Source organism: Vipera berus (assembly GCF_964194415.1).
Source record: "Vipera berus genome assembly, chromosome: 9".
In the NCBI taxonomy this organism is placed as follows: Eukaryota; Metazoa; Chordata; class Lepidosauria; order Squamata; family Viperidae; genus Vipera; species Vipera berus.
The window spans coordinates 14,130,103-14,150,339 of record NC_138212.1 but is presented as its reverse complement, the minus strand read 5'-3'; the positions used below and the strand labels follow the sequence as shown (position 1 = coordinate 14,150,339).

The 20,237-nt window shown below is 43.8% G+C and overlaps 1 protein-coding gene across 1 annotated transcript in view; it reads right to left on the bottom strand.

Annotated features, from left to right (window-relative positions):
- Positions 1 to 10,311, bottom strand: part of CRYBG2 (crystallin beta-gamma domain containing 2) — a gene marked incomplete at its 5' end in the record, with an annotated part of 28,076 nt that extends 17,765 nt beyond the window's left edge. The window contains 6 exons of the mRNA XM_081335034.1: positions 516 to 642; positions 2,170 to 2,309; positions 2,559 to 2,715; positions 4,147 to 4,265; positions 4,391 to 4,435; positions 6,946 to 10,311. Coding sequence (XP_081191160.1) covers positions 516 to 642; positions 2,170 to 2,309; positions 2,559 to 2,715; positions 4,147 to 4,265; positions 4,391 to 4,435; positions 6,946 to 10,311 — 3,954 coding nt within the window. The remainder of the gene's footprint in view (positions 1 to 515; positions 643 to 2,169; positions 2,310 to 2,558; positions 2,716 to 4,146; positions 4,266 to 4,390; positions 4,436 to 6,945) is intronic.
- Positions 10,312 to 20,237: the final 9,926 nt, after the last annotated feature.

The window sequence follows — 20,237 nt, the reverse complement described above, 5'->3', positions numbered from 1 at the left end:
GGGTTTGAGAACTTCTCCAACACATGGCAACTGAGGATCAGATGAACTTGCCTCTTGAGATCTAGTCCATCCATTAAGGAATCAGTATAAAAAGGAAAAAACAACTCACGATGACCTTGCCCTTAATGAATTAGAACATTAGAGCTAGAATGTGTAAATGTATTTTTTCCCCAAGAATCAGTAGTACCTTTTCCTGACTTTAAATCTGACTAATGAGATTCTGTGTGATGTTAACTTGCTTGGTCGTGTGCTGTTAATAACATATATGCATAAAGAGCCCTGATGGTACAGTGGTTAGAATGCAGTATTGCAGGCAAAATATGCCCACAGCCAGCAGTTCAATCCTGACCAGCTCGAGGTTGACTCAGCCTTCCATCCTTCCAAGTTAAGTAAAATGAGGACCCAGATTGTTGGGGGCAATATGCTGACATTGTAAACTACACAGAAAGTGCTATAAAGCACCATGGGCAATATATAAGCTAAATGCTATTGTTATTTTTCCAGGAGATACTTACCAGTTTAATTGGATGCATGGAGCAAATGGAGGGGTCCTTTGCACCCCAGGCTTGCAAATTGGGATATCCACCAGGTTCTAAGACATATGGGTCATCATCAAAGAATGGTTTGGAATAAACGAGCCACCTGTGGAATAGAGAGATCTGTAAAAGAACTGGAAAAACAAATAATGGTAACATGCCTACTGAATGGAACTGAATATCCCAAGAGATCTTCTGGAAGGAGACAGTTTGTTTGATTAATGCCTTAAGTCAACTAGCCCAATTTGTGTTTTGCAGACTAATACGTAAATTAGAAGACAATGATTGGTTGTTTTTTGTCCATTTTCAAATTTTACAATCTACCCCAACTCACAAAATAAGCAAAATATCTATAAAATACACAGTTCGGAGCAATACATGTACAGAATTCTGTATTGTGCAAAGAAAAAAGAAAAATCTGAACAAGAAGAATCATGGATTATTTGTTTGAAAATTTCAATAGTACGCTGGGTTTTCCAAGCAAGTTCAGAAATGGTCTGCAGAGCTTGCCCTTAAATGCTTCCAATAAATAAACATTTGAATTTCCAAATGGATGTGAGAACCAGTTGTGAGAAGCTGTAAGACAAAGCATCAAGACCACTTTTCCACCGGTACTTTGACCGAGCCATCTCTCTTGCAACCAGAGAATTCAGGACTCTACCACAGTAAATTGTAAATTAGCCACACACCAATGTTCCTCTGTGTGGAACTGTTGCTAGTAACCAATAAGCCTTCCATTAGAGAAGGAGCTAATGGCCACTCTTCAGATCTGTCTAAACCAAAGAGATCACTGTCAATTTCAGAAAAGGCAGGTACAGCCACACTCTTCTGTGCATTAATGAGTCACCTGTGGAGATGGTTACCAACATCAAATTCCTGGGTGTGCAGTTAACGAGTAGGCTGGCTTGGTTGCTCAACAGCGAGACACTGGTGAAGCGGGCACAGCAGCACCTGCATTTTCTGTGTCTCATGAGAAAAGCACAGCTTCCTTCCCCTGTCCTGACCACTTTCCAAAGGGGGGCGATCAAGAGCATCCTGTCATACAGCATCACAGTCTGGTTTGGAAGCATCACTGCTTCAGACGGTGCAGAGAGTGATGAGGATGGCAGAAAAGATTATTGGCAGTTCCCTCCCTTCCATCCAGGACATAGCACAGAAGCGTTGCTTGAGCAGGATCCACAGGATTGTCTCAGACACCACATATCCTCTTCACGACCTGTTTTCCTTGTTACTTTTTGGGAGGAGGCTCTGTGGTATCCAAAGCAGAGCATCCAGATTCAGTCATAGTTTCGTTCCATACAGTATTAACCTTGTAAACTCTAAAGCTTCCTCTTTTTGTAACGTATTCAAGATGGTCAGTGATTAAAATTTATGTTATTTATATGTAAGGGTGTAGGTTTATGCATATGATGTATATAGCATATTTAAATATGTGCTATGTATGAGTACATTTTGAGAGCAAGCAACTAAATTTCATTTTTAATGTGTGCCAATGTGCCCACAGTAAAAAAAACAATGACATTAAAGGGTATCTATCTATTTTAGTCTCTATAAAAAGAAGTCAAGCACTTTAGCTCAAGATCACCTCTTATAAGCTGGGTACCCAAAACAGGAGGGAAAAAAAGTGTCTTACAGGCCAGAATGTACAATGATAGATGCTGCGTTCAAGGGTTGCCCATACGTTCGTAAATCTTCTGCAGAATTGGTGAATCTCTGTTTTCTCCCTTCACCATTTTCCTCCGCAAAAAAAGTGATCTCGGGGAATTTGTAATCCTGCAAAGAAGTTTTGCTTGTTAAAGTTGATTTCCATAATCATTACTTCCTAGCATTCAGTAATGGTTACATATTTCAACAGTCGATAAAACTTTTGTTTTTCAGAAAATGATTGTCTAGAAGAGATGACCCTGGTCAAGGCAGACTTAATGCACCAACCAATTCATTCAAACTACTGTCAAGTGCTTTGCACTGAAAAATGGAAGCTTCAGTCACTTAGGGTTATAATTTGAACTCAGTCCCCTTTACCTGCACAACCCGCTTGAGAGAACCAATACAGAAGGGGGCATTCTCTCTTTCTGACTCTTCCTTGCAATACATTCTCCAAGGGTTAGTGATTTCCACGTTCCCTTCAGCCAGCACGCACTTCCTCCCATGGAATCGGGGCTTTTCATACATCAACCAGCTGGAGAGAATCAGAAAGAAACAACATTGGGTGAGGATCAAATAGAGCCAAGTCTTCCACTTGAATTCTGGAGTTGGACTGGCTGGTGTATGATGCTGATGGAGTTCCTTGGGTATCCACCCACATTCCTCAAGGTCTTTAAAAGGGAAATGCCTTTCATCTGTACCGAACAAGCATACTAACATTTATCAAAAATATCTTACATAATGTTTTGCTTCAATCGCAAAAAAATGGAGGGGAACAAAAATGTTGGGAGATTCTCCCATCCTCCTCCTATTTGTCCTTTTATTCCTCCATAGCTCCAGAGAGACACAGTTTTATGCATTAAAATAATAGTGGCACAGAAAACAGTGTCAGTGTTCATCCAATAATTAAAGTTGGGGTATGATAGCAAACATGATTTACTTCAAAGAACAGCTGTTATGCCCACTGGGAAAATACTTAATCAGCCCAATTTATCTGGACAGCTCATACCCAATATATGAGGGAGGTTAATCTCCTTTACTGTGCTGTTCCCTCCCAGTAGCTGATATTTAAGAAGGAGAGGTGGACCAAATCAGGAAACTGATTCCATATAAAGAGTAGAACTTTTGAAATAGGATATAGTAGAGATGAAAAAATTCAGCACTCTGCAGGAATGTTGGTGGAATTGACAGATTTTTCTAAGATGGATAAACTAAGTACTTTGATTGCAGTAAAGAGAAAATAATACCTATGTTTAATGATGATGAAACCTCTTATGCACCTTTCGGATAATAATGTGATTTACATTTTTTTTTATAATTAGACAAGATAGAGGACAGAAAGAACTGGATCAGGATGCAACTTTAAAGAGATTAAACTACAACCGTGCTTGTAATTGCTGCGAAGAAGATCAGAAGCCATTTTTTTCCCTTTTTCTATTTTTAACTTGCACTTTTGGCTTTCTCTTGGTTTCTTTTTCCTCTTTCTTCTTTATTTTATAGATTAGTTTATATTAGTTTTTATCTTTCTTTTTTAAAAGGAACTGTGTATGTTTGTGTATAGAAAGAGAGAGAGGAATGAGAGAGAGAGAGAGGAAGAGATAGGAGAAAGAAATGAGAAAGAGAAGCTAGAGAGAGGGGGAAAAAGAAGAGACACAGAGAGAGAAATAAGAGAGAGAAACAAGACAGACAGAGAGAGAGAGAGAGAGAGAGAGAAGGAGAAAGAAAGAGAAAGAAAGAGAAGGGGGGGGGGCGGGACACACAATCCAGCAAGTCTGACAGACTGCCTGCTTAGTGATCATTCAAAGTTATGACAGACCTCTCCAACCCAACCCAATTTCCAAGTTTCAACGACCACGTACGGAAGCTTTGGATCTTTTCCATAGTATTTCCTTTTTTGATTTCTTTTTCTAGCCAAGGTCCAGTTTTCCCACTATGCTTATTCCAAGCCAGCCAAAGCGTTGCTTACCCTCCTCGGATCACCTGAATGGAGATTGTGCTTGCGAGTTCCCAAGAAGTGGCATCCGGGACATCATTCCAGATTTCTCTTTTCTGCCCTCCAAAGCCTGCCTCAGAGTATAAAATGATCTATAGTAAGCAAGAAACAGGAGTGGGGTGGGGGAAGGAAAAGGGGCCATCTTAACTTTGCGTCTACCAATGTATAATCTCTTTGCGGGATCCTGGGAAGTCACCCTTCCTTGTCACCATCCTACCTTGCTGGGGCGCTTGTTGATCTTCAGAGGATTATGTTCCTCTTCCTGAAATTGGGGGAAAAAAAAGTGGGAAATTAATGAAGATCACAGGGCAGCACTGGCACAAGTAAAAATGGCCATTGTGGAGATTTTCCAAAAGTCTCTGTGTCTAAAATGTACGTCAAAGGAACATTCTTTGCAGCTGTGAGAATAAGGAAGGGGTATGTATTTGGGAAGCTCAATCATGTTTTATTCAGCCTGTTAGTTTTATACCCCACCATTCCTTCAGAGGCTCCAAGTGACCCACTCTGCGTCTCTCCTCACAGTCACTACCTTATAAAGTGGGTTGGGCTGGGAGAGACGGATAAACCTTGGGGGATTTCCAGGTTTGAAAAGGGACCAAGACTGAATCTCAACACCTTAACTACAGGTAGTTCTCGACTTACGACCACAATTGAGACCACAATGTCTGTGGCTAAGTGAGACATTTGTTAAGTGAATTTTTGCCCCATTTTACAAACTTTCTTGCCGCAGTTGTTAGGTGAATCACTGCAGGTGATAAGTTAGTAACTCAGTGGTTAAGTGAATCTGGCTTCCCCATTGACTTTGCTTCTCAGAAGGAACACAGCAACGGTCATAAATATGAACCAGTTGCCAAGCATCTTAATTTTGATCACATGACCATGGGGATGCGGCAAAGGTCATAACTGTGAAAAACAATCATATGTCACATTTTTTTCAGTGCCATTGCAACTTTGAATGGTCACTAAACGAACTGTTGCAAGTCGAGGACTACCTGTTGTATACCACATGTGTCTCTTGCACTGCATCCAAATATTCCTTTCCCCAACATACATAGGTCTGGAGCATTGTTGGGTCATTTCTGTACATCTGATATAATATTATGGCTTCAAAAGCCAAGGAAGAAGATAGTCCATTGGCCCCTGAATTGTGTTCTACAGTAATCAATTTTGCAAACCAATCTTATCAAAGAACTCATCTCATCAGTGTCATAATCTAGCGAAGTCAGTTTCACAACGCCAATAGAAAGTTCTCTGACTTAATCCATTCTTGCTTGCATAAGGAGCATTCCTCTGTCTCTGGAAGCACCAGCACAGCTCTGAAACCCCACGCAGCCAGCCCTGCGTGGAAATCCAGATTGCTCAAAGGACCCGACATAAAAGAAATTGGGAGTGGGGGATGGGAAAACGAGTCAGAACCTGTGCCTTGTGCTCCATAAAGGAGGCTGTTGTGAAACGGTCAGGTTGCAATGGCCCAAGATAAAAGCTTTACATTTCATAAACATCTGAGTTTCTTGTTCCTCTTGTTCTTTTCACCACTGAAAATTCTTGTTTAATCATAAAGGGGAAAAAAAGTGGGGGGGAATCGGGCATATTCAGCAATGAATAAAAGGTGACCTCTCATTGCAATTGTAGTTCGAGGTGAGAATTCAGGTCTCCAAAATTGAATATTGCGGTCTTTTCATTATGCACACTTATTGTATCTCTGCTCCTGTCTAAGTTGACCACTTTTCAATTTCTTTAATGAGCATCACTGACTCTGTAGCCATCCCACCTAAAGATTGTACATAATGACCTTTGTTCAGGCACAGCATTCAAGTGGCTTCTATAAGTGCTGTGCAATTGAGCAAAGTGATGGGTTTGGTCCTGTAACCATCTTTTTGAACTTAAGCTATGCCACCAGTTCTACAACTGGCTGAAGCTGGGGACTATAACTCATCTGGGTGCAAAATGGTACAATGCTCTTTTTTCACATTGCAGACTCGCAAAGAGTTCAAACAGCCCAGCTCTTGAACACCCAAAATGGCAAAAGACCATAAGTAGTGGCAATTTGGAAGACCATTGTTATTTCAAGGAGTTTAGTGACATTATTTTGATTTCTCCTTCATATTAAGAAAATTCTGGAGGTTTAGAACTCATTCTGAGCTAACTTGCTTTTTTACTCTTGTTTTTGAACAAAGAAGGTGGGGGGGGATCTTCACGTAGCTGCAAACCTTTCTTACTGTAAAAAGTCTCAGACTTTCCATTCTCATCCTAAAGTCATATGCCGTCCAGTCCTTCTGCACAGAATCTAGCACTAGATACTGTGGAAACTGCCCACTCTTGGGGTATCTTTGCTGTAGCTATTAAGGAGCTCCTGGCAACTTGTAAACAATTTGGGTGTCATCTTGCTTGGGTATGTATGCCTTTTATGTTATGCTTTTAAATATCTTTGCATGAGCTAATAATAAAGCTTAAAATCCTTTCATTTAGTCTTGTGCTTATGGTCTCTAGACCCAAAAGAACCTATTGTCTAGGCATCTGATCACTGCACTGGCACTTGGCAAAACACCGTATCACAGTTGTCATCAGCAAAGACCAAACAGAACATTCTCATTCAGGTTTCCTTAACCCAGGGCTCTCCAGAGGCCTTAGATTTCAACTCCCACACTCCCCCAAAGAATGCCAGATAATGCAAGTGAAAGGCTAAGACATTCTGCAGGCACAAGCGTGAGAACAGTGACATTAAAGTCAACTTAACCTGGATTTCATGATACCTGGCAACGGTTCACTCACCTGAATTTCTGACTGTGTCAAGGTTTCTGCTTCCTTGGACAGAAGAATAACCTGCTTGGAATAACCACCAGTATCTGGAGCTTTGAAGTGGTGCCCAGGATGGAGAGCAGTTTGTGGTAACCCCCTACGAGCTGCATCTTCCTGATGTGCACTTGGAGCTGTATGGCACTCTCTGCTGATTTTCTGGATAACTGGGCTCATTTCCTTCCTTTTTGCTGGGCCCTTGGGTTCAGCCTTTTCTGGGGAGATGAACTTGCTATAAAGAAAGCTGTTGTCCAAGCGAGAATAAGGCTTGTCTTCCACAACCTTCCTGTCTACAAAGTTGGACAAGAGAGACATCCCTGAGAGAACATTGGTTCTAATCAAGTTGGGTTGATTCACAACAGCTCTGGGGACAATAACACTCGCCTTGGTATCTCCTAGGCTTTGCTGGAATTTTCCAAGAAAAGGCCCAAAGTTTTCCTCGGTCTTGGACTGCTGGCTTTCCCAAGAGAAAGATCTCCTGCCTACCTTACTCTCCCATGATTTATCTTCTTTACTGAGATAAGGGTTCTCAATCTGCTCTTCATCTGCCAATCCTGGCTCCTCCCCCTTGGATCCCGTTCCTTCCTCTGAGTTCTCCTCGGTGAGAGGAAACAGCTCACCCCGTGCTGTTGGGAAATGAACCTTTGCCTTGGGAGTGATGTGGTTCTCATCGATGGGCGGAAGGACGGTGTGCTTGGCAAGAGTGGAAGGGCGTGGAGCCCTCGAGAGGACTTTTGAGGGCTTCCGAAGTTCAGCGGGGTCCATGTTGCGGAGAGTGTCTACAAAATGCTCCATTTCCCCCACTTCCTCGGGTTCCTGTTCTCCTGCCAGGCTGATGCTTCTTAATAAGTCACTCGGGGGTTCAGGCCATGAAAAGGAAGGAGAACTCTCTTGTTCCAGTGCGAATATCAGGGGACTCTTGCCCGAAATCTGGTTTTCTTTCTTTAGTCCATCCTCCTGTGACCTGGCTTTAAGGTTCCCTGGAGACGTTTGCTGCGTTGCAGCAGAGATTCCAGTTTCCTCCGCGGGGTCCAAGTGGCACTTATTTCTTCTGTTGGCCGATAAGATGGCTTTTCCCACGCCTAACCAGCTGCTGTCTTGATCTGACCCGCTTGTTATTAGGCCTCCTGCAGTGGGCATGCCTTGCTCCTGTTCAGACCTGCTTCCTGCCAACAGGTTGCTGTGCTTCTGGGAGGTTGAATTGCTGGGCAGGCTGCCGTCTCTCTGGGCTGTGCTGAATGGAAGTACTCCCTCCCTGACTACAGCAGCCTCTCTGTTTGAAGTGCGAGCTGGGCTCGGCACAGGCGCACACCTTGGCCTCTGGGCATCCCTCACATTGGTATTTTGAGAGTGAGTCAGGCCATTCTCAGGCTGTGACTCTGGCGTGGAGTAGATGCGAGATGTGGGGAAGGAGGAGTGGACTCTTTGAGGGGACTTGGCATTAGGGAGATCGGCCTGGGATGGCCAGGTTTCTTCCAATGGAGTGCAAGTGAGGGAGGAAGAAGCAAAGGGTTTCTCTTGCTGGCCTTGGCTGGTCTTTTCTGATCCGGGGGCAGACATAACAATCTCTCGCCCGACTTGGTAAACAGTGGAGCATCCGGGCTGAGGCACAATGACTTGTTGTTGGGCTCTAAAAACGACTGTGCTGCTCCCCTTGGGCCTGTGCCATTGGGCATGGGATTCGGCTACCATGCTGGAACTCACGACCTGAGGGACTGGCTTGAACACATAGGGTTCCTCAGAAAATGCAGGGCTCGGGGCAGAGGACGTGTAATTTCTCCCTGGGGATGCAGAGAATGAAATAGAATGGAGGGTGCTGGAAGAACTCTCCATTGAGGATTGAAGTGCAAAAGCACCAGGCAAGTTGCCTTCCTTCAGGGATCCAGCCTCCAGCTTGGAGCAATTCCCATTTAGCATACGTCCTTCCTTCTGGGAGACGGTTCCATTCAAGCTGTCACGAGAAAAGCCTAGATTCTGCTCCTGCAGCCCATTGGTGTTTGTGGCAGGGATCTCTTCCTGGAATCCAGCCTTGCCAGGATAGTGAACAGGAGCAGGAGAGTGCGTGGCTCCTGGTGATTCAGTAACTCTAGTACCGGTGTCGTCTTTGTTCGCTGGGCTCTTCGGCTTGGGAAGTCGGGAATATACTTGAGCAAAGACGGGGCCATGAGCCGTAAAATTCCTCTGTGGGCTAGGAGGACAGACATGTCCCTCCCTTGCTGTGGGAGAGAGGTTTCTGGGGTCCACCAGAGAAGGGGAGACCCCTGCATCTTCTGGGGATAAGGACAAGAGTAGGGCATCTGGCGGAGGAGGCAGGCTGTTGATCTCTTCCAGGGAAGGGCACCTGGCGTCTGAAGAGGCGGAAAACCATTCATTGTCTGGTGGAGGGGGTGGATACCTGATGTCCAAGGAGGGTGAGGAACATTTTGGAATTTTGGGGGAAGGTGAACTCCTGGCGTTTGATGAGGGAGACTTGCTCCTGCTCTCTGCTAGGGCGAATGCCCGCCTGGTGTCCACTGCTGAAGAAGCTGGAGAAGACGGCTGTGCGATGCTTCCTCCAGAATACAAACGCCTCATCTCTGCCACAGAATAGGAGGATCGGTTTCCTGCTAAGGAGGATGAATGCTGGGTATCATCCGGGGATGAGGAGGAGTGGTTCTCTGTTCTGGAAGGTATATCTTTCCTCCCAACTGGAGAATGTGAACAGGTGCCGCCTGCCGGCACAAGGGGCACTTGTGTTGGCTTGGCCTTGAGTAGGGGAGGAAGCTGTGGTTTTGCTGCTGGGGTGGGAGGCTGCTTCTTCTCTGCTGGAGATTGGGACCTCCAGTTTTCTGTTGCTGGCCCAGAAGGATGCTGAGGACCAGGAGAACGGGCACGCCTGGCCTCCTCCAAGAAAGATGGTTTCTTTTTCCCTGTTGGAGAAAAAGATTGCTTGGCCTTTGCTGGAGAAAGACCTTGCTTGGCATGCTCGGAGGCCACGTTGGACGGTGGAAAAGAATTCCTGGAATTGGCGGAGTGAGAAGAGTGGGCGCCTTCTGGGGGTGGAAGTAAGCGCCTGGTAGATACGGGAGAACGGGAGGGCCTGGTTTCAGAGGAAGGAGCTGGGCCAGTGGCGTCCGTCCCCACAAGTCCTTTCTCCCAGGCCTCAAGCAGCTTGGACACTTTAGAGGGGCTGCTGGCCCTGGTGCCTCCTCCCTCCACCCTCTGGGAGGCTGCCAACACTTTGCCAAAGGGCATCTTCTTGAGACAGTCCAGAGGGTTTTTCTTGTGTCGCACCGAAGGGCTTGAGGCATGACCTCCCGGCTTGCCTTGATGGGAACGTGCGTTGCTGGCAACTTTCTCCATGCTGGGATGAGGGCAAAGCAGGTCTCTGTCAGTGTCAGCCCCACTTCGAGGCTGGAGCTGCTCGTGGTTGCCTTCCCCAGAGGCTCCTCTGGTTTTATAAAAGCTGGAGTTGGGGTGGGGTGGGGTGGGAGAGGGTGGGAGAAAAGGAAAGCAAAAGGTTAGGCCTGGGTCCCCACCCAGCGTGCCACCGCCCAGATATCCCGTGTCATTTTCCTTGGAGCCTGGCAGATTCCTCCCTCCCTCCGATTTCCTTGAACCTTACTTAAACATAACAGCAACAGCAGCAACAAAACAGGCATAATGAGGGGGCAGTTTTAAAAACAACCTTCATGTTCAAAGATGCTTCTGGGTCTCTTCTAAAAACAAATCTAATGGCTTGTGTGGAAGGGTCAGGAAAAACCCCCAAATAGGCTGAATTAACAGAGAACATTCAACATTCATTTGCTGAAGAGACAGTGAGCAATCTCGCTAATTTGCTTTCAATAAATGGGTTGTTTGTGACTGATCATCCTTTCCATGGCACCATATTGTGAGAGCACCCTAACAATGAAATCCAAATTCTCAATGGGCTCAACAGGCTAATTAGGACCCTCTCCATGGGAGCATAAAGGCATGAAAGATGTCCCAAAAGAAATGTGTATCTCCATTGTTGAAATCCCTTCCAGATGCTGATCCTTCCAGCCTTCAGGATGGCTATTTGGTCCTAAGAGTGAAATGCAGGGGTGGAAGAATGGGCAGCTTGAAAAAAAATTGCAGGCTGGTGAGCTGCCTTCTTGCCCTCCCCTTTGAGCCTTTCCCCCAGCATCAGCAGGGAAGGGTTGTCAATCAAGCTGCAATCCTGAGACAGGTGCTGGAGGAGAAGGAGGAGACCCATCTTCTGGAGCTCTGCAACCACCAACCAGCAAACTGAGCACTTACAACAATTTGCCTAATAACCATTTAAAGTTCTTGACTCACAGCCATTTGAAGGCACTGAAAAAAGTGACTTATGACAGTGTTTCACACTCAGGACCATTGCAGCATCCCCATGCTCACGTGATCAAAATTCAGATGCTTGGCAAGTGGCATGTATTTATTGGCTGGCTGAGGAATTCTGGGAGTTGAAGTCCACAAGTCTTAAAGTTGCCAAGATTGGGGACCTCTGCTATAGCACATAGTTATATAGGTAATTGTAATAGAGTAATAGTAATAGTAATAAAAGATAGTATATTGAATAGTAATAGTATATGTTGTAAACATTGTTATAGTAATGGTGTATCTGTAAGCCACCCAAAATCATTTGGTTGAGATGGATGGCCATAGAAATTAAAGAAATACATAAAAATAAATAGTAATTGCTTAATGATGGTACAGTAATTGTAATAGTATTTATTTATTTAAGAAAATGTATATGGCTGCCCAACTCACTTTCAGTGACTCCAGATGGCTTACAATGATAAATTTATCATATCATATCATACTATTATCATAGTAATAGTATAGAGATAGCAATAGAACATAATTAGACAGAGAATAGGGTAAAAATAGAACAGAATTAGAACAAAGAACAGAATAAAAATAGAATTAGAACAGAGAGTAGAATAGTTTGGTCTAGTGCAGGGGTAGGCAACCTTGGCTCTTTTATGACTCGTGGACTTCAACTCCCAGAATTCCTGAGCCAGCTGGAGTTGAAGTCCACAAGTCATAAAAGAGCCAAGGTTGCTTACCCCTGGTCTAGTGGTTGAGGCTGATCAGGCTAGAAACCAGGAGACAGTGAGTTCAAGTCCATAAACTCAGCTTGGTGACTTTGGGCCAATTGTCAGGAGATCACAAGTTCAAGTCCTGCCATGAAAGCCAGTGGAATGACTTTGGGCCAGTGCCTCTCTCTCTCAGCCCAACCCACCTCATAAGGTTGTTGTTGTAGGCAAATAAGTGGAGAAAGGTGTTTTGGATATGTTTGCCGCGTTGAGTTATTTGTAAAAAATAATGGAGTGGGATACAAATTAAATAGATGGAATATAGAAGCATTCTCTTATCACTTTTATATGTACAGTAAATAAAATAGCTCCCCTACTCTTACAGGATTTTTATCCCATAAAATGGTCCTATTTAGGGAAATATAAAGAAAATACCTGTCCAGGGTCTGAAGCTTTTCCATCTCTCTTGAATCTGGGTCAATGCAATGGGATATAGTTTTTTAAAAGAAGAACCAGCGACAACCAAGTTAGGACCAATTTATGGGATAAAATAATTCACCTTTTTTATTTTATTTTATTTGTATGTTGCATAGAATCACTCGGTGGGCAAAATGAGCATTTCTAAATTTGAGAAATAAATAAATAATTCCCCCCTCCCCATCCAGAACAATGTCCATCATTTCAAAGTCCTAAGACATCTAGAAGGTGCCAGATTGAAGGGCCATGAAATCTCTGGATATCATGCTAAACTGGTAAGAAGTTGAGATGTCCATGTTTTAAGCACAAAGGAACTGACTAAATCCTAGCTAGGCTCTTTGGTAATGGGAATGCTCATTAACGCTTTGCTAATGTTCGATTGTAAACAACCTTGTAGCCAAACACATTCTTCTTTTGCCCACTTTGCTCATTGTGGCATGGCATGGGTCATCTGAAATGTCACCACTGGAATTTCATTTCGTCTTTAGAAAAAAACCTCCTATGAGTCATTTTCCCATCTAAGCTATGCTCAGCTGCAAAAAATCATGATGTTCTGGTTACAAAGACATACTGGTAAAAACAAAAAGATTGCAATAGGTAACATCATCATTGCTACAATAGCAACAAGTATTCTCCTCTATCAGAAACCAATAAAGAAGTAGGCACGGAAGACACTGTAATTTGGGGTACAACAGAGCAAAAGAGAGAGAATGGTGCCCGCTCTGTCAACCTACTCAATATATTTGTTTGTTTTATAGTCCACTTTTCATTCAGGAGCTCAGATTGGAAGCAAAGCTTAGAAACCAGAGACTGGTTTTCCAAATTCAGAAGGAAACATCTGTATCAAAGTCATCCCCTAGATTTTTCACACATAGTGGAAGAATATATAGAAAGGAAGAAGGGGGGGGGAAGAATGCATCTCAACACATGCAGAGTGCATTCTGCTCACTAAATAGTCACTCCATAAAACACAAAAAGCAATTGAGAGTTAGGTCAGTAATTTCAAAATGCTTCTCATCGCTTCAGACCGTGAAGAGATTTCTATCCAACCCAGCTTGCAGGGATATTGTTGTGGAGGAAATAGGAGAAGGGGGCATAATGCATCCCACCTTGCAATATATAGAATAAAGACAGGATATAAATCTAATGGGGGTGTGATGGCTCAGCTGGAAAGCTGACAGCCCGGGTTCGAGACCCAAATGCTGTGCAATGGGGTGAGCTCCCGTTCCTTGCCTCAGCTCCTGCCCACCTAGCACTTTGAAAGCATGCCATTGTGAATAGATAAATAGGTACCACTCCGGTGGGAAGATAACAGTGTTCCGTGACCCTCAGCGTATAGACATGCTGGCCATAGAGTCATGGAATATGTCTTTGGATAACCCTGGCTTCTTTGCACCCTAGAGTCAGAGACAACTGAACAGGGAAACCTTTTACCTTCGCCTTTTATACATCTAATAATAATATAACAAACTGCTTTCTATTTAACGTACAAAACCCCTGTCAATGACCTAACCATGACAACATAAAAACAGATGAGAAAGAAGCTGATAAATCTACTCATTAAAAAAAAGACATTAAAAAAGTTCAACACAATAAAACCTAGAACAGAGTAAAATAAAAGAACAGGAAATGCCATAAATAACTCCGTGAAGTAGGTTGTAGGTTGTTCCCTGGCTAAATTATAACAAAGAAGGGATCAGTCCAATCTCTTTCTCCAGAGCTCAAGGAGCTCCTCCTAAAAAATCCAAATTGCCAACATGTTTTATTTTATTTATTTATTTATTTTAATCCCATTTATATCCCGCCCTTCTCCGAAGACTCAGGGCGGCTTACAATTTAAGCACAAACCAATGTGCTTAGCAATAGCCTTCATTCTATGTATATGCCTGCTTATTAGGGCTTTCACACACACCCCCAGCGGCATTATTACAAAGTCAGCTTATTGCCCCCAACAATCTGGGTCCTCATTTTACCTACCTGGGAAGGATGGAAGGCTGAGTCAACCTTGAGCCTGGTGGGACTCGAACCTGCACTAATTGCAGGCAGCTGGTGTTACTTAAGGAGGCATTAGCCCACTGCTCCACCAAGGCTCTTGAAATGACGAAGGGATTGTTCTCAGTGGCGTAATGCTAATGGTTGTTCAAGTAAACTGGGCCTCTCTCATACAGATTGGAAATTATTTTGAAGTAGGTGCTTCTAGGCAGGAGCAGGTTCAAAAAAAAAAAAAAAGCCAAGGTAGTGACTGCAGCCATGTCACTCAAGCCCCACCCCTCTTGTCATAGATGCCATCTTGATTTTTGTTACTGTCCCGGAGATACCCTTAATAAACAGCTGCTCCCAGCTTTATTTCTGATTGTATAGAGTTAGATGTATACATATTTCATAACTCCTTAATAAACAATAAAAAGAACTGAAAAAGCTTCTTGGATGAGAAGCAAAACATCTCCAAGGAAAAACAAAGTCCAGTTGCTTTTTGAAAAAGCACCTTTGAGACAAACAATAAAAAGAGAACCATGTTTGTGAGTTTACCCACCGAGGTATTTACAAGGTGCAGACATAACGAAACCTTTCATGGAATTTAAAATATCATCAAATGCACCAGCATATCAATCCCATGCTGAAAATGACTGCCATCAAATACTGTATCTGCATTTTACATTTGCTTTCCATAGACAATCTAATCTTCCAAGGAAGGGGTGGGCAACCGTGGCCCCTTTATGACCTGTGGACCTCAACTCCCAGAATTCCTGAGCTACCATTAGCCTTATAAAAATGGAATCTTTGCTGCAAAGCAGGGTAAAAACATGCTCAATAGTGCTTATCCAACCTGGTGTATCCCATATATATTCAATAGATTTATTATGTTGCGCAAACCTAGTCCTGAAGTGACCAGCCTGAAAATCAAGATTACCGTCAAACAGAAGACTATCATCAAAAACATTCAGACATCTTATTGATGCTGTAGCAAAAAAATGGAAAAAGCTGTGATCCTCAAAAAGGTTGCTGTTGTAACCTCCAGTATCTCTGTCTCTCTCCCTCTCACTGCTTCTCCCTCTCCTTCTTCCTCTCCCTGTCCCACAAGGAACGGAATTGGTGAGAGCGTAGTTTAGCAAGATCTGGAGGACTTCTATTTCTCCACCTCTGCAATAGTACAGCTCTGAGGTGGTCAGGTCCTGGATTGTTTTATTTCACACAAAGAGCAGGATCTGAATTTCCAACACAATTCCTCTTTTGACCAGAGCATGATTGGTAGCACACAAGCAGGGTTTCTCAGAGAAATCTCTATCTAATACAGGGTTTTTCAACCTTGACAACTTTTAAGATGTGCAAACTTCAACTCCCAAAATTCTGGGAGTTGGAAGTCCACACATCTTAAAGTTGCCAAGGATGAGAAACACTGTCCTAATGCCCAAATTTCCATCTGCAAGAAGAAATAGTTGCATGCTGAATTCTGAGAAACACACCTTTCTCCTAGCAGGAAATTTACCTGTTTCAGAACCTGCCAAGTAAAAAAAAACAAAGAAGACAAGAACCAAAGCCACAGAACGCTTGCCGTAGTTTCATCCAGAATGGTTGAATGACTCTCTTAAAATCCAGCTGAGCCAGATTGACACAGCCCTTCATTTCTAGCGTCCAAGAAGCAGGTTGCACCATTCAGTTTAAGATGTCTTGACCTACTTAGCAGGAAGCACTGTTAATTTTCAGGATGAGTCAGGCTTATAGTTGTGTATGAGATGCTGAGTGGCAGCATTCCACAATTAACCAGTGGAACAACCTGCCTCCAGAGGTGGTGAATGCTCCAACACTGGAGGTTTTTAAGAAGAGACTGGACAGCCATTTGCCTGAAATGGTATAAGGTTTCCTGCCTGAGCAGGGGGTTGGACTAGATGACCTCCAAGGTCCCTTCCAACTTTATTATTATTATTATTATTATTATTATTATTATTATTATTATTATTATTATTATTATTATTATTATTATTATCTCTCTCCACTTCCTTTCTACCTTTAAAAAAGAGCTGATCTTTTTTCTTACACCTGTACAACAAGACCCAGGGTTTCAAGGTCACAACCTAACATCATCCATGTTGAATTCCCAATGCTTCCCTATGGAAACAATTTATTCCAAGCCTCCTTGTGGTGATGTGAGTAGAGCGCATGTAGCCTGCCCTATGCTTCTCATTCACACCAAGGTACATCTGCAAAACAAAGGGAAACAGAAGCAAACACACACAAACATACACACAACGTTTTGCTTTGTGGTATAGGAAGAAAAAAAAAGCAAATATTTCCTGCAACCCCTGCTGGTCAAAAGGTTGGAAAGAACTCCACAAACCATAATTTGCATGTTTTTCCCTAGCTTGGTTATTAAATGTGATAAGTCTGTTTAAGGGTTTTTAAACGCTTGGTGAAGTTTTCCACTTAAAAACAGCAGAGTTGAAAGGTTAAACTGCAGCATCAAGTTTTGAATTTCATTCAGAAAAGGGATCTGGGGTCCTTATCGTGAAGTTTAACACCACATATGGCCTTACAGCAGCCAGTTGCTCACCTGTGCTTAAACTACCCTATGATTTACTACAGGGAATAAACCTGGCCATTGAATCCTGCAAACTATTCAGGTTTCATGATTGCCTAGTCCAAGGATGGGCAACAATGGCAACTTTGCCATCTCTTTTAAGGACTAGCAAGGGCTGATTTTCCTTAGTGGTTCAGTCAAGGGCACCTTACTACTGCCATCTGCTGTTTATCATAAACACCTGGAAATGGAATGTACAATAGCAAAATCAGACAGAACAAGAAGACTAATTCATTTTCAGGGAACTTTAGCCTTAGACCTTGAATAAGTGGTAAATGATTTATTTTTTCAAAAAAATATTTTTTCAAATTCTGGTCACTTGATATAGTTTTCTAGGGCTTGTTGTTGTTAGTTGCGAAGTCGTGTCCAACCCATCGCGACTTAACATTTGTTAAGTGAATCTGGCTTCCCCATTGACTTTGCTCGTCAGAAGGTTGCAAAAGGGGATCACATGACCCAGGGACACTGCAACCGTCATGTAAATCTCAGTCTCATGAGGAGACTGAGTTCCGCCACATGTTTATTGGACCCGTGCCCCTCCTGGCTGGTATATGCAGCCCAGGAGGAGACACGAGGCTGGTTCCAGGCAGTAATAACTGCTTCTTTGAGGGAGGGTACCTTCCCTGCTGCCTTGAAGGAGGCGGTGGTGAGGCCCCTCCTCAAGAAGCCTGGACCCGGCTATTTTGAACAACTGTCCTCCGGTCTCCAACCTTCGCTTTCTTGCGAAGGTGGTTGAGAGCGTGGTGGCACTTCAGCTCCCTCTGTTCCTGGAGGAAACTGATTATCTGGACCCGTACCAATTGGGTTTCAGGCCCGGGTACAGCACAGAGACGGCATTGGTTGCGCTGGTGAATGATCTCTGGCGGGCTCGGGACAGGGGTTGTTCCTCTGTCCTAGTCCTATTAGACCTCTCAGCAGCTTTTGATACCATCGACCATGGTATCCTACTGCGGTGTCTCAGGGGGTTGGGAGTGGGGGGCACTGTTTTACAGTGGTTCTCCTCCTACCTCCTGGGCCGCTCGCAGTCAGTGTTGACGGGACGGCAGAGGTCCGCCCTGAGGCCTCTCGTTTGTGGAGTTCCTCAGGGGTCAGTCCTCTCTCCCCTCTTGTTCAACATCTATATGAAGCTGCTGGGTGAGCTCATTCGTGGTTTCGGGGTGGGGTATCATCAGTATGCTGATGATATCCAGCTTTTTCTTTCCACCCCGAACCAACCCAGTGATGCCCTCGACGTGATGTCCCGTTGCCTAGAGGTGGTCCGGGTTTGGATGGGGAGAAACAGGCTTTGTCTCAATCCTGCCAAGACTGAGTTGCTGTGCATACCGGCATCTCAGACTAACCAATCTTTTCCATCGTTAACTATGGGGGGTGAGGTGTTACCCCCCGTTGATAGGGCCCGCAACCTGGGCGTCCTCCTGGATTCACGGCTTGGAAGATCATATAGGAGCCGTGGCCAGGGGGGCTTTTGCCCAGGTTTGCCTGGTGCGCCAGTTACGACCCTACCTGGACCGAGATGCCCTTCGCACAGTCACTCATGCGCTTGTGACCTCCCGTTTAGACTACTGCAATGCTTGCTCTCTACATGGGGCTGCCCCTGAGGACCACTTGGAGGCTTCAGCTGGTGCAGAATGCAGCTGCGTGAGTTGTGATGGGAGTCTCCCGATACTCCCATGTAACACCTCTTCTCCGTGAGCTGCATTGGCTTACAGTTGCACTCCAGGTGAGATTCAAGGTGCTGGTGATGACCTATAAAGCCCTAAATGGCATGGGTGCAGATTACTTACAGGAGCACCTGCTGCCAGCATCAATTTCCCATCGTCCTGTGCGCTCCCACAGGGAAGGCCTCCTCAGGGTACCGCCAGTCAAGGATTGCCGACGGGCGATCCCCAGGGAGAGGGTGCTCTCTGTGGGCACGCCTGCCCTATGGAATCAACTGCCAACGGAACTCCAGACTGCCCCCGACCTTCGTTCATTTCGCCAGGACCTAAAAACCTGGCTCTTTGAGCTATCTGGTCTGGACTGAGGGGTTTTAATGTTTTTAAATTGTGATTTTAATTTTTTGGGGCTAGACTTAATTTTATTTTATTTTAATTTGATATTTAAATTTTGCCTTGTAAACTGCCCTGAGTCCTTTGGGAGTAGGGCGGTATATAAACCGAATAAATAAATAAATAAATAAATAAATAAATAAATAAATAAATAAATAAATAAATAAATAAATAAATAAATAAATAAATCTGAGTCAGTTGTCTGAATTTTGATCATATGGCCATGGGGTTCCTGCAACGGTTGGGTGAAAAATGGTTATAAGTTCTTTTTTCAGTGCCGTTGTAACTCTGAATGGTCACTAAGAGAAAGGTTGTAAGTCAAGGACTACCTGTATTCTGAAAACACACTGTCTTGCTGCTAAAGGTGTGTAAATCAGATACCTCTCACTCCAGTAAGTATTAAGACAATACAGCTGATTCAGGGAAGTTACTTTAGCATAAATGGCCCTGGGACTGTTGTAGGCTAAGATTAACCACATGTGGGTTAATTGTTTGGAGCGATTGTCTGGATTAGTATTTACACAGCACACTTACAATCTGCCCTCCAATAGCCGAGTCGGATATGTCATTTAAACAGGGCTGCTGAATTTTATCCGGTATGTAGGTATCACACACCTTTTTAACAGCAGCCACAGCAAGAATTCTCAATCAAGTTATCTTGGAAAATTACAAGATGTTTTAAAAATAATAATACCATCCAGTATCTATATTTTTATTCTTATGTTGAAAATATGTGGGAGCATTTCTGATAAGTATCTTGTTCCCAGCATGAAGGTGAGAAATAAAATAAACACAACTGCTATTAAAATTGTGGCTTAGCTGAAGCTGTCATGAGACTATGAGATTCAGCACAGCAGCAGTCTCCTTGTGTGGGACCCACCAAAAGCAGAAGGAAGCATCTATTTGTTTGTTTGTTTTGTTTGTATCCCACCTTTGCTATTTTTAATTCAAGGTGGTGAACATATCCAATACAGTTCTTCTTCCTATTATCCCCACAGCAACAACCCTGTGAGGTGGGTTGGGCTCAGAGCAAGTGACTGGCTCAAGGTCACCCAGCTGGCTTTCATGGCTAAGGCAGGACTTGAATTCATGGTCTCCTCTTTCTAGCCTGGTGCCTTAACCACTAGACCAAACTGACTCTCTCTGTGA